At 59.5% G+C, this 14,365-nt stretch overlaps 1 protein-coding gene across 1 annotated transcript in view; it reads right to left on the reverse strand.

Annotated features, from left to right (window-relative positions):
* Positions 1-2,510: 2,510 nt before the first annotated feature.
* Positions 2,511-14,365, reverse strand: part of LOC141735010 (scavenger receptor cysteine-rich type 1 protein M130-like) — a 452,930-nt gene continuing 441,075 nt past the window's right edge. Inside the window, 15 exon segments of the mRNA XM_074567425.1 lie at positions 2,511-2,767; positions 3,019-3,171; positions 3,386-3,469; positions 3,904-4,017; positions 4,161-4,303; positions 4,754-4,784; positions 4,939-5,253; positions 5,338-5,400; positions 5,869-5,970; positions 5,973-6,176; positions 6,534-6,848; positions 6,935-7,261; positions 7,489-7,803; positions 8,157-8,465; positions 9,124-9,438. Of these exon segments, the coding sequence (XP_074423526.1) occupies positions 2,511-2,767; positions 3,019-3,171; positions 3,386-3,469; positions 3,904-4,017; positions 4,161-4,303; positions 4,754-4,784; positions 4,939-5,253; positions 5,338-5,400; positions 5,869-5,970; positions 5,973-6,176; positions 6,534-6,848; positions 6,935-7,261; positions 7,489-7,803; positions 8,157-8,465; positions 9,124-9,438 (3,047 nt within the window).

Here is a 14,365-nt window from a genome sequence, read left to right on the forward strand (position 1 = left end):
CACCTCAATGTCCCTCTTGTACAGAGGGGCCCAGAACTGAACACAGCACTCGAGGTGAGGCCTCACCAGTGCCAAGTACAGAGGCACCATCACTTCCCTGCTCCTGCTGGCCACGCTGTTCCTGATACAAGCCAGAATGCTGTTGGCCTTCTTGGCCACCTGGGCACACTGCTGGCTCATGTGAAGCTGGCCGTCCACCAGCACCCCCAGGTCCTTTTCTGACGGGCAGCTTTCCAGCCACTCTTCCCCAAGCCTGTAGCGTTGCTTGGGGTTGTTGTGACCGAAATGCAGGACCCGGCACTTGGCCTTATTAAACCTCACACAGTTGGCCTTGGCCCATCGATCCAGCCTGTCCAGGGCCCTCTGGAGAGCCTTCCTACCCTCCAGCAGATCAACACTCCCACCCAGTTTGGTGTCATCTGCAAACTTACTGAGGGTGCGCTCAATCCCCTCATCCACATCATTGATAAAGATATTAAACAAAACTGGCCCCAAAACTGAGCCCCGAGGGACACCACTGGTGACCGGCCGCCAAGAGGATTTCACCCCATTAATCACAACTCTCTGGGCACGGCCATCCAGCCAGGTTTTTACCCAGCGAAGAGTACACTTGTCTATGCCAGGATTCGCCAGCTTCTCCAGGAGAAGGCTGTGGGGGACGGTGTCAAAGGCCTTGCCAAAGTCCAGATAGACAACGTCCACAGCCTTCCCCGCATCCAGAAGGCGGGTGACATGGTCATAGAGAGAGATCAGGTTGGTTAAGCAGGACCTCCCCTTCCTAAACCCCTGCTGGCTGGCCCTGATCCCTTGGCTGCCCTGCGCTTGCCATGAGAGCTCACTCAGGGTGATCCTCTCCATGATCTTTCCTGGTACCGAGGTCAGGCTGACAGGCCTGTAGTTCCTTCTGGAATCCTCCTTCTGGAATAATTACTAAATTGGCCAAGAATACAAAAATACAGCATTGTTCACACATTAAGGAAAGTCATAAAATCAAGAGGCTTCTGAGGTAGAATACAGCCACAGCCAGCACACGAAGAATGCCACATCTGTGATTCCCTGTCTCATGTTGTTTGTGAAACTACACAAGGGACGGAACGGAACGCGCTTGTTCTGTGGCCTTTCCTTGTGACGAATAGCAGATATGGGGACGAGATGCTACTACAGAACAGATAAGCGGCCTACGCACTACCCAAGCCAACATTTCATCAAATGTTGATGAAATGCTGTCCTTTGTGCGAACTTTGCTCACCACAATGTACCAAAACACACCTCCATCCCGGAGGCTATCCACCCCCGAGGTGTGAACACTCCTCCTTGAATACATTAATCATAATAAAAGTACGTATGACTAAAGTCACTCAAACTCCACTTTGAAGATAAAAAAATAGTATAAAAATAGCCCAAAAGAGAGGGGATGTCAGGGAAGACACCATCGCGAAGAATTCCACCGCTGATTTCCGGGATCAGTCGACGGGCTGAGCCTCTCTTCCCCCCCATAGGGACGCCTTTGGGTAAGACTGCGATTACACCGAGTGCTTTCTCGGGACTTAGAAATTTCTCTAGAGAATCTCTACCCTACATTTATAGCCAGGCTGTATCGTTTATAATTTTGTCGCACCTTTGTATACTTAACAATATCTTTATTTGCACGTGCTTTGTAGACAGTGTATTTATCACTGGCAATCCTAAAGAACCTGTATATCTGTTGTTTAAATAAACTGCACTGTTTCAGTAGCTGGTCGTTTCGCTTTCTCACTGAACGCGACCAAAACTTGAGAGAGGCCGTGCTAGTTCAGGAGCACGACTAGACTGAAGGTGCAGTCCACTATTAGTGTATCCAAATCGTAATAGTTTAATACATATTAAAAGCGATTGGGCTGATAGTGCTGAATTGGGCATCACTCAGAACTTAAACCTAGCCGCACCTGGCCTCCCACCTCGGTGAGGAGTATTAGAACGCAAGGGGGTTTATCTTCTGCCAAAACCGCTTGGCCCCTTTTCGCACAACACTCCTTCTGACCCTTCTTGTAGATGGGCGTCACATTAGCCACCCTCCAGTCATCTGGTACCTCCCCTGTTGACCAAGATAGTTGATAAATGATGGAAAGGCTGGAGCTGGAGCCTCTGGCCCTCTGCAGGCACTGTGGGCCTGCCCTGCCCAGCCAGGGTCTGGCTGTGGGGTGAGGAGGGCTGTGTGCGCTGCCTCTTTGGAGCCCCCTCTCAGGAGAGAGGCGGGCAGCTGTGCTGGACCTGAGCTCAGCTCACTGCCCTGCACCACACACCCACCCAAGACGTGCCCCCTCCCCACCGCCATGTCTTTGGGCTCTGGTTTCCTCCAGCCACCCTTGGGGAGACACTAAAGCACCTGGGCAGGCAAGTACAGCTCTGGCTCAAAGGCTTTTAATAAGAACCGATATGGGGGCCCCTGTGTAAAAACAGGGGAATCAAAATCGAGGAAACCCCTGGCAGTTTCTGCTGCCCGTGGGAAAAGGGAGAGGGTTCCCTGGTGCTCACGGCTCTCCCAGCTGCACAGACCTCTCCTCCCTCCTGGCTGCCCCCAGCTGCACTGCAGGGACGGGCTCTCCTGGCCCGGGGCTCAGGGACTGTTGTGCACTGAGCTCCGGTGTCACAGCCTCTGTGTCCTCAGGGGGATGTGCCACAGACACCTCTTCAGCATCGTCATAGCCCGTGCTCTCTGGGGACAGGGACCAGCCATCCCCCTTAGCTCCGGGGGCACCAGCACCTCTCTGGGAGAGCAGGTTTGGCCCTGCAAGAAGCAAGGCAGGCCATTGCATGTTCACCCCATGGGGTGCCTCTCCTGGGCTGTACGTCACCTTCCTCCCTTCTCCTCACCAGTCCTGAGACGTTCAGCTCCCTCTCCCACCCACAGTCCCCCCAAGGAAAAACTCCTGGGGCAGGTTCCCCCACCCCAGCACATTGGGCTCTCGTTGTGACAGCGAATTATCCAATGCCAGGGATGCCACCCCAGGAACCAGCAGCTCTTTCTTTCCCTCTCACCTCCAGGGGTATCCGTGGGTCCGGATCCTTCCTCTGCCACCCTGGGCATTTCCCAGTCTTCCTGCCCAGGGGAAGGATCCTCCCCAGGGTCAGAAACCTCCCTGGCACCATCATAGCCATCAGCTGGGTCACCTCCAGGCAGGACAGGGATGTCTGAAAGGAGAGGAGAGCTGGTGACAGTGAGAAGATGCGTTCTGCAGAGCAGAGGATGGGAGGATGCGCAGGGACGTGGGGCTCCGACGTCGGTGTTTGCAGCCCCACAGGAGATCCCGCCCGTCCTCCCAGCTCCGAGGGTGACGCTCAGTGACACTGCTGTCCATCACATGTCTGCAGGGAGGAGAGGTCCACCCCTTCCTGCCCCCATTACCTGGTGCTGACCCCAGACCATCCTCCTCCTTGCTGTCCCCGGGGTAGGGCTGCAGCTTGCTCAGGGACCCCTCTGAATAGGAGCCTGGAGAGAGGCCCAGCAGGTGTGAGGGGAGTGCGCTCTGCTGACCCAGCTTGTGCTCAGTGCTGCTGGGGACGTGGGACCCACAGAGCCACGGCTGCACGGGGGCAAGGGCTCAGGACTCACCCTGCTGCCCTGGGACAAAGCCCATCTCCAAGGGCCTGCCAGAGCTGCCCTGGGACAGCCCCTTCCCTCACCCCTCAGGTGTCCCCCAGGGTGCAGGGGCAGGCAGAGAGGGGCTGTCCCCAAATGGGACGCGCAGAGCAGATGGGGAGAAAGCTTCTCTCCTGGGCCCAGGACATGGGTGCTCCCCACACAGATCCAACAGCCCCACAACCGCACGAACCATGGGTTAGGGGGCTGCAGGGGTCAACCCTGGGTGGCAGCCAGGGGAAAGAGCACTGTAGATGTGTCCTCAATGAGGGACGCACACCAACCTGAGCCGCTGAACCTTGCCTGCTTCTGCCATGCTGGGCTGGAACCGATCTCCTCGTACATGGCCTCGGGGAAGGGCTCCTGAGCTCTCTCAGAGCCCGTGGACAGAGGCAGGGCTGGCCCAGGGATGGTCAGAGAGGGGATGGGATCCTGCAGAGAGCACGCACTCTTGTCCCCCCAGCTCTGCCTCTCCCGCTCACTGACACCCCACGGCACCCCTGGCCTTGCCAGCAGCATCTTCCCCTGGGAAGGGACCCACCTCTGCGCCCAGCCCTGGCGCTTCGCACTTGCCCGGCCAGGAGGGCCAGGAACAGGCAGAGAACGGCTTTCAGGATGATGCACATGATGATGGGCAATGAGACTCTCCTGCTGACGGTCAGACGGCCCCGCGTGGGATCTGCATGGCAGGAACACAGAAAGGGCAGCACCAGGCTTGGGAGAGGTGAGGGGCCGGCACACCCCAGTCCTGACCCCCATTACGTACCGGGTTTCAGGGGATGAGGGATGGGGAAGCTCCCACCTGAGTGGGTGAATGACAGCCCTCCCCAGCCTCCCGCCCCACCGCTACCCCGGTGCCTCCTCCTGGGAGTTTCACAGCCCAGCAAGGAGCCCCTTCCCTCCGGCTGTGGGTCACAGCCTGGCCCCAAGAAGACCCGGCGCTGGTGGGGAGGACGGGTTACCTGCTGGAGGGGTTGGTGCTGCTGTCCTGGGTGCACGGTGTGCGCACGTGTGCATGTGTAGACATCCCTGCCACATCCCACCCAAATCGCCCCTCCTGCATGACTGGTGAGCACGGCCAGGAAGGAGCGCAGGGCCCAGAGCAGGGACAGAGCCGGCAGCCCGGGAGGTGCCCCTGGGGGCTGCAGGGCCCTGCGGGCAGAAGCTGGAGGACATCCAGCCCCACCGAAGCTGCTGCCCACTCAGCAAAAGGCTCTCCTGCTCTGCAGGGATGGCCTTGCGCTCAGGAGCTCTGGAGCCGTGATGGCAGCCAATGGGGAAAAGGGCTCCCTGTGAGGTGTCCCAGCCCTGCCGCTCACCTGAGCAGATCACGGCTGCGTCCTCCTTATGGCGGCAGGCACCGCTGTCCCCAGGCCGGGCCCAGCAGTCCTGCAGAGATGGCTCTGTCCCCCGGCACTCCACCTGCTCCAGCCAGATGGGGCCGCTCCCCTCCCCAAATGCAGCCTCGGCCAGGGCAGACACCGCAGGGCCACAGCCCAGCTGCCTGCATGCCACCTCGGCATCCCGCATGTCCCAAGAGTCGTCACACACCGTCCCCCAGGAGCCGCGGTGCCACACCTCCACTCGGCCAGAGCACCCCTTCTCCCCTCCCACGGCACGAATCTTCTCCCTGTCTGGAGAAGGCAGAGAGCTCCCAGGGCCGCGGGACAGCAGGCAGAGCCCTGCCAGGCGAGAGGGGCATGCAGAGGAGCAGCTGCCTGTGCAGCTCGGGGTGCTGGGGCACGCAGCCATTGGGGCCGGGGGCGTTTCTGGCTGACTCCCTGCAGAGGGAAACGCTGTGGTGAAGGGGCTGCTGCAGGGGGGGCGTGCAGCAGAGAGCGGGGCTCAGCTCAGCTCGTGCCACCCACCCATGGCAGCAGTTGAACCCCGGTCCTTCAGGGGACACACACTCGGCAATGTGGGGGACCCTGACTGCTCGGCCCCAAAGGGACCCTGGGTCACAGAGCAGCAGGAGGGTGTCCATGGAAGGGACACTCCTCAGAGCCCTGGCTGTTCCCTTCTGGGACCTTGCCTCGAGAAACCTCTGCCTCAACCAGGCGAAGCTGGGAGCCCGGCTGGCAACCTCTGGTGAATGTGTGGGGCTCCAGGAGAGGAAGTCCCATTTTTGGTACCAGCAGCAGAAGCATCTGGCTTGGAAATGAAAGGCCCCTGCAGGCCCAGGAATTTGTCCATGCCCAGCCAGGAGCAGGATCGCAGGGGATGCTGGTGCCCGGCTAGCTCAGAATTACCCTTGCAGGTGATGTCGGTCTCATCTCGCAGGTCGTCACATGACTGCGGGTGCCAGGGAGCGGAGGGACACTGCCAGAAGGAGCTGTTTCTCTCCCCACACGATCCAGCCAGGCCGTGCCAGACAGCCTGCCGTGGGGCCGTTGTGTTTCCAGGGACCCTCTGTCCCCGCAGCCCAGCTCCTTGCATGCCAGCGACACAGTTTCAGGAGTCATGGAGTTGGAGCAAACGCTCCCCCACATCCCATTGTAGAAAACCTGCAGGCGCCCAGAGCAGTTGGTGCCGTTCTCCAGCCTCAGGGCCATGAACTCTGGGAGGAAAGGCAGCGGGGGGGAACAGGCTGGGCTGGGGCTGGGGGAGCAGGGACACCCCTGCACCCGCCAGGCCCTCAGACAGGCAAAGGCACGTCCGGCAAGTCCCCCTTGCACCCACGGACAGAGAAATGTCCCTGATGGACAGACACCCCTGCCCTCCCTGCTGCCCGTCAGGGACAGCGGAGCGCCCCAGGGACCCCCGGTGGGACAGAGGGCACCTGTGCATGGGTGTCCCCACGATGGCCTTTGTCAGGGGCTCAGAGCTGGCCAGGAACAGCCTCGGCCGTGTCCGGCTCTCCCCTCGTCCCGGCCTGCCTGGGCGCTGGGCTCCCACCACAGCTCCCGGCACACACCTGAGCAGACGACTCCTGCGTCCTCTTTGTGCCCGCAGCCGTGCTGCCCCCAGGACCCTGCCGGGCAGTCCCAGAGAGCAGCTTCGGCCCCGGAGCAGTTCACGCTCTCCAGCCAGATCTGAGCGGAGCCTTCCCCGAAGCGAGCGGAGCCAACCGCCTCCAGCGCCCCTCCGCAGCCCAGCTGGCGGCAAACGACGGCAGCATCAGACAGGTCCCAGCCGTCATCGCAGACGCTCCCCCAGCTGCCCTGGTAGTAGATCTCCACTCTCCCAGCGCAGCGCCCAGGCCCGTTCACCAGCCGCACCTGACGGCTCCCTGTAGCAGGAGGAAACCCCGGCTGCCGTCAAGGGCCGGCTGCCCACCCAGCCCAGAGCCTGGGGGGGCCGTGCAGCGCCACTCACCCCGGCAAACGACCCCCACGTCCTCGGCAATCCCTGCTTCCAGCGCTCTCTCAGGCAGGGAGGTGTTGCAGAGGGTCAGGTTGGCCTCGTGCCCTGCACACCGCACCCCGCGCAGCCCCACGGGACCCGTCCCTCTCTGAGCCTTCGGGGGGTTGTAGGCTGCCTCTGCCTCTCCGCACTGCAGCTGCCGGCACACCACGCTGGCCTCCTGCACGTCCCACTGCTCATCCAGGACTCTGCCCCACGTCCCGTGCTGGAAGATCTCCACTCGCCCGTCGCACGGGCTTCCTCCACCCACCAGCTGCAGGGATGCGAAGCGAGCTGGGCCTGGGGAGAGCAGCCATGCCCCAGCCCTTGGCGGCATCGGGGAGCCCGGCAGCCTGCAGCATGTCTCCAGGCTCTGGCACCCTTGCAGGAGGGCCTTGGAGCTCACCTGCCTGCCGCCAGCCCTCTGTGGGGACCTTCTGAGCCAGAGCCTTGCACTGCCACAGGGTCCCCTGCTTTGGGAGCATTTAAGAGGAAAACAGAGTAACTGAGTGTTTTCCTGCACTCACCTGAGCATATGACAGCAGCGTTGTTCTCATGGGAGCACGGCGAGGCCCCCAGGGCAGTCACTGGGCACTCTCCCAGGTGGGCTTCAGTCCCGTCACAGTGGAAGGAGTCTCTCCAGACAGGGCCGGTTCCTCTCCCAAAATGCCCTCCTTTAGGAATGGACTCAGCAAACCCGCAGTTGAGGTGACGGCAGAGAACGTGGGCGTCCAGGAGGTCCCAGCGGGAGGCACAGAGGGTGCCCCAGGTCCCCTGCACATGGACCTCCACCCTCCCCTCACACGCCGTGCTGCCGTTCACCAGCCTGAACCCTGTGAACTCGGGACAGAGAAGGATGAGACAGGGCAGACTTGTGCTTTTGCTGCCTTGGGTGGTGGAGTAGAGGGCAAACGGACACCCTGCCTTTCTCCTCCTTCTGCACCCTTTTAGGGCTGCAGACAAACATTCAAGGTCAGGTCTAACGGGGCTCTGAGCAACCTGATCTAGTTGAAGAGGTCCTTGCTGGTTGCAGGCAAGTTGGACTAGATGACGTTGAAAGGTCCCTTCCAACCCAAACCATCCTATGGTTCTGTGATCACCCCTTCTGTCCTCACACCCAGCACAGCACAGTCCCGTCCCTGCTCCCCCATCATCGGCACACCCCCGGTGGTAACACCCTGCCCTGAGTCCTTACGTGTGCAGGTGACACCGGCAGCATTCGCGTGGGGGCAGGGCCGGTCCCTGGGGGACCCCGTGGGGCAGGAGCTGAGAAGGGATTCATTCCCCACACACTGCAGCTCTCTGTCCCACGTGGGACCAGCCCCTTCTCCAAAGTGAGCTGCCCCGGGACCAGACAGGGCTGTGCCACACTGCAACTCTCTGCAGACCACGTCGGCAGCTTTGGGACCAAAGTCGGAGTCACAGACAGTTTTCCACTGGCTCCCGTCATGGATCTCCACTCGTCCTGAGCAGGGGTTGTCCCCTCCAACCAGCTGGACAAATCCTGGAGTAACCAAAGAACCCTGTGAGTTCCCACAGCCCTCTGGCAGTTACATACCCATGTCCCACCTGCCCTGCAAGGTGGCCACAGGCAAAGAGCCCCACGACCCTCCCAGCAGCTCCCAATGGGTGCTGATGGCACAGATATACCAGGCACACCCTGCTCCTCTGCCCAAGGACAGGGCTTTTTCCCTTTGAACGGCCCCTTTGCTTTGGTTGAGGGACTTGTGTCTGCCAGAAGGCATAACCCAAAAGCCACTGGCCACTCCGCACCCTTCTCTGGGGCTGTGGGTGGCCGCGTGAGCAGCTCTCGGTGCCTCTGGCACAGGGGAACCTGGCCCTCAGCAATGCCAGACAGGTGCTGGCTGAATTGGAGAAGAAAGATGAGAATCAACAAAAAATGCGGGGCATTGAGGGGGATTCATCTCCCAGCCCCAGGCACCAACCGACGGTGGGATGAACCATCTTGGGGCCCGGCGGTGGGTGGAACCCCACTGGTCTTTCCTCAGGGACCAGGGACACCAGCAATGAGAGTCCCAGCTTGGCAGTGTGACCAGCAACACAGGACCCTGCCCTGGCAGCCGTTCATTGCTCCCTGAGGGCACAGCCAGGTCCCTTCTCCTGTCCCAGTCCCAAAGGTGGGGAAGAGATTGGCTCCTTACCTGAGCATGTCACCCCAGCATCCTCACCATGACCACAGTAGCTTTGACCCCATCCATTGTGTCTACAGTCAGACAGGGCCGACTCTGTGCCGTGACACTCAACATCATCCATCCAAATGGGGCCAGATCCTGGCCCAAAGTGTGCTTCAGCAGGAGCTTTGACAGAGGACCCACAGCGCAGCTGCTTACAAACCACTGCAGCATCATTCGTGTCCCAGGAGTCATCACACACGGTCCCCCACTGGCCCTGGTGTTTTACCTCCACTCTCCCAGCACAGCGTCCGCTGCCATCCTCCAGTCTCACCTCCGCAGCCCCTTCAACCACCAAGATGGGACTGGTCAGGAGAGCGCCGAGTCCCAGAGTGCAGCTCTGGGGTCCTCCCTGCCTGTCACAGGCACCAGGATGGGAGCCCTCTCCCCTCCAGGCTCTCCCTGGGGATGTGTGGGCGTCCCCCCACTCCCCATGGGCTGTGCAGGCTGGGGGTGCTAACTCCAGACCCGCCCGGCCATTTTCTGTCCCACAGCCCTCAGCACCTCCTCCCACCTCAAAGGGCCCCTGCCCATGCCCACCCAAAACCTGTATCGCCAGGCCGTGCGCAGGGCACCTGCTCCTCCCCAGCCCAGCACCCCTTAACAGCATCATGGAGACACCCTCTCCCACCCAGATGGACACAGGCAAAGGCACAGGGTCCATGGACTTGAGCTCCTTCTGACCCTCATCTCAGTGGCACTTGGAAAGAAACCCTCTTCCCAAAGGGCTCTTGATGACCCCACTGGTACCCGATGGCCCTGGGCTGTGGGAAAAGGGACCCGGCACTTACCTCTGCAGAGCTGCACCCAGAGGAGCAGCCACAGCACCCGAGGGGACAGGAGTCCCTCCATTCCCATCCTGAGCCTCCTGCCCTGCTGGCACAGCCCTGCTCTTCCCCACTCCCTGTCACAGCCCCTGGGGACTCATGGGGACAACGATGATGGGAGGGTGATATATCTCTGCAGATGCCGACCCAGCTGCGGAAGGAGCCAATCGAAGCAGCAGCACCTTTTTAGACGTTATCAGGAGCTATCTCCCCTCCGACACAGCCCAGCCCGCCAATGAACTTCTCCAGCGCCGTTCATGACCATATATGAGGGACATATATGTCCCGCTGCCGGTGTCATGGTCGCTGTGGTGGCAGATCATCATGGGACAAGCTGGGTGTGCAGGGGAACTTGGTTAGTCACCACTTGCACCCTGCTGTGGGCCTGGAAGCACTGAGCATCTCCTGCACTGGGCTCATCCAAGAAGCCATGAGGCAAGGGTCCAGCTGCCCCCAAGCTGCGGTGACCATGGAGCGGGGACTGCACCAGGGTCTGTGTCAGGATGGGGAGGAAACAGCCCCTGCCCCTGCTACGGACCTCACTGTGCTGGGAGCAGCAGCTGGGAGAGGTCTTCATCCAGGGCAAGGGCTCCATCCCAGGAGCGTTGGCTTGTCCGTCCCTCCCTGCAGGGCCCCACAGTGAGTCCCTCGCAGGAGCCGCAGCTGGATCATGTCCCTGCCCTGGCAGCAGACGGGAAGCCCAGAGGCTCAGACGTGTCCCTGACTCTCAGTGTGTCACCCAGGGGCCGTTATTCCCCACAGGCGGAGCGGGAGCTGGAGCCTGCAGGTGCACAAACCACAGCCCACGTGGCCTCGACGCGCTCCCCCCGCTGCCCCCGCAGCACCCGGGCAGGAAGTCTGTGGTTTCCTCCTGGCACCGTGCCCAGGCACATCCCTGGGGTGCCCCCGAGCCACCCCCACCCCGACTGCTCCAGCCAGGGCCGCAGGGGCTGCTCCTTCGGCCTCGCAGACACGGGGACAGGCAGCTCCCAGCCCCCGTCATGCCCCTGTCATGCACACGGCCGCTCTGCACCGAGCCCCACGGGCACGGGGTGACATCGGTGACGTGACCTCACATCCTTCCTACTGCCAAAGCTGTGTGTTCGTGGGTTATACTGACGGTGACCTCACACTCTCCTACTTCTGCTGCCGTGTGCTCATGAGTGGTACCGACAGTGACCTCACGTCCCTCCTGCTGCCACCACCGTGTGCTCAGGGGTTACAGTGACCATGACCTCACACCCTCCTGCTGCTGCTGCTGCGTGCTCAGGAGTCCCGCTGTCACACACGTGTGTGCGTGTTGCGTACAGGCTTCTGCTGATGACGGTTATTCCAAAAAGCCATGTTGGGGTGGGGACCAAATATTATTTTAACGGCATCAGAAGCGGCCACACAAGCCATATGCCTGCTCCTTGCCCAAAAGCTACACAAGCAGCGGTGAAATCACAAGAGTGACATTCACCCCTAGGGTCACCCCATAGACCTGCCCCAGCCCCACAGGGCCCCGCACCGTGATGGTGACCAGGATGGGTTTGGGGTTCGGGCGCAGGTCGGGGTCCAGGGAGAAGACGCGGAACCGCACTGGGGAGGGACGAGATTGTAGGAATGTATCTGAGAGAAAACGGTCATGTGAGCCAGCCTCCCTACTGTGAGAGATTAGATTAAGGGCAAAACAGGTGGTAGAAGATGGAATTAGTACATGGGAAACACGGGAACTGAGAAGGCAGGAAACATGTTGTGCTAATGACTAAACAATTTACTATGCGAATTCTTGTAACCAATCTGATGTGTGAATGAACTGCATGCACCACGCGTGGACAGTGTAACTAGCTAATCAGAAATAAGCGGGTTGCGTGTACGGCTACAACGCAGGGTATAAAAGATGATGATCTGTGCTTAATAAACGGCTTCTGTTGATTCACATTGGATCGTCTGGAGTCCAGTTATTTCTCCTCAGTTTCCTAGACTGTAACAATGCATACGTGAATCGCCTTAGGGTGGCACATAAAGGAGCAAGAATTGTAACACGGGGTCCTTCTCGGGCTCCCAGCCGAGAGGCGCCTTCACGGCTGGCAATAAGAAGGGGGTTTAGCTAATGTGTACGTCTGCTGCCTTCTTCCCTGTACCCACGCAGGAACTAGAAGAGAAGAAAAGTGCAAGCGTTTTACCGTTTCTGTAGAAGTTCAGGTCAACATTTAAACAGCCAAAGCTCTGAAGAGTTACGCTGACCCTTACTTAGGCACTTCTTTTGTCTCCCTTTGAGAGATAACTAAGCACATTCCCTCCTAGCCACAGTCTAGCATCCAGAAGCATGCAGAACACGCAGACAAACCTCCCCCATTTTTTCAGGGATGTTTCAAGTCATGCGATACTTAGTGCAGGAGTTCACCAAATGTCACTAAACTCGGAGACTTTGACCCAGCCAGCCACGGCCACGGGGCTTCAGCTCACCATTTGTGTGTCAGAGCCATCAGACGGACGGCCCCGTCCTCCTTGAGACACCCCTTGGGGCAGCCGTACCCAGCGCCGGGTGGCTGGATATGGCCTTTGCTCCATGGGAGGCGCTTCCTGGGAGCAGGATCTCTCACTGGGGCACTGGGAAGCCCTCCTGAGGCCTGCATGCCTGAGGGACGGCTCTGCACTGCTCCATCGCTCACCAAAACCAGGGGCGGAGGAAGGCTGCCCTGGTGGCCTCCAAAAGAATCAGCTCCCCTGGGCTCCTCTGCGGCCACCGGGCACCTTTGCTGTCAGGCGGCTCTCCGCGCTGCTCTGCCAGCTTAACCAGCATCTCTTGCCCTCCATCTCTTCCCGCTCCTCACCAGCACTTCTCCTCCCGCAGCTCCCTGACCAGCTCCCCCCTGCTCTCCCCGGCCCTCTGGCCCTTCCCGCCCCTCTCCCCCCACCCCGCCGCCCTCTCCCAACCTTCTCTCCCTCCCTGACCTCCTCCTCCCGGCCCCAGCCGTGCTCCAGGGCCTGGCCCTGGGCGAGGGCAGCCCCGGGGAGGCGGCCATGGTTCCCGCGGGGTCAGAGGGCAGGAGGGGGCGCCCCGGGGCACGCTGGGAGTTGTGGACCCAGCACAGGGCTCCCGGCGGCCATCTTGTGTCGGCTGAGGGGAGGCTGGCACAGGCCGACAGGACAGATCTGCAGAGCCGGGAGCTGCGGTGAGTCCTGGGCCCTTGGGCTCCTGTCAGCCCTCTTCTGCCTCCCTGTTCCTCCCTGCCCTTCCCCTTTCCCTCTGGGTCCTGTTTTTCGCCTCCCTGATGAACGCTCTCATCAGTCGTTAAAACACTTGTTACAGCAACAGAAAGGGGGAGTAGGGACAGCCACCCCTGAAGAACGTCTACAGAAAGCCTTGTATGTTTTTAACTTTTTAAATTGTTCTTTAATAGATAACAACCCTCCGATCGTTCGCCACTTTAACACAAACACTTCTTTCGAAGCCAGCGTAAAAGCTCCAGTCCTGATCCGCGACCCTGAGACAGGTAAGGTCTTGGGGCCGTACCCCCTTGTCACATGGGGCAGAGGCTATGCTTGTGTTTCCACAGAACGAGGCCCCAGGTGGATCCCAGCGAAGAGCGTGCGACCTTTCCGTGAACCCCTACCACAGTCGGACGGCCACAACACCAATCCACAGCTAGATCATTCCCCTGAACAGCATACCGAAGAACATTCGGAGGACTGATGCAGTGCTCTTATGGACAATAGAGCAGAGACTCCAGTAGAACATATTCATTGCGTCGCCTGTGGTAATTGTGACCCTTAGGTTTTATGTGACTGCTATCGCTGTGGTAAGAGATGGTAGCGATGGTTAACATTGGCCAATAGATGGTGTGACAGTTGCCTAATATATGAAGTTAGCATTGTAAGAATTTAGCATTGCAAAAAAAAAAAAAAAAAAAAAGGGGGTGGGGGGAAGAGTCTAACCCTAGAGGAGGCCCGTGTACTATTGGACAGCTTAGTCTTGGCACTCCTCACTATCATCCAAGCCCAAAACAGCGGTTACGTTTTACTCGTGACACAACACAAGCATTAGAAAATACCTGTGACGATAATGTTAAGCTATGGAATCGCTGGGAGGCTTTTTTCGCCTCGCTATTTACCCCTGGGGTGGCAGCAGCGAGAGCCCACAGAAACTTAGATGCAATTGCCTGTTGGGTTATTAAGCAAGCAAATGCTACCAGCCGCATACTATCTGAGATGGCTGAAGACTTGTCTACGGTACAACATGCAGTCCTGCAAAACAGAGCCGCTATTGACTTCTTGCTACTAGCCCACGGACATGGCTGTGAGGACTTTGACGGAATGTGCTGCATGGACTTAGAGGACCACTCTTCTTCGATACATAAGCAAATTACACAACTCCTCGCGCATTCACAAAAGGTGCA

This window comes from Larus michahellis, chromosome 27 (genome assembly GCF_964199755.1).
Source record: "Larus michahellis chromosome 27, bLarMic1.1, whole genome shotgun sequence".
Lineage (NCBI taxonomy): Eukaryota > Metazoa > Chordata > Aves > Charadriiformes > Laridae > Larus > Larus michahellis.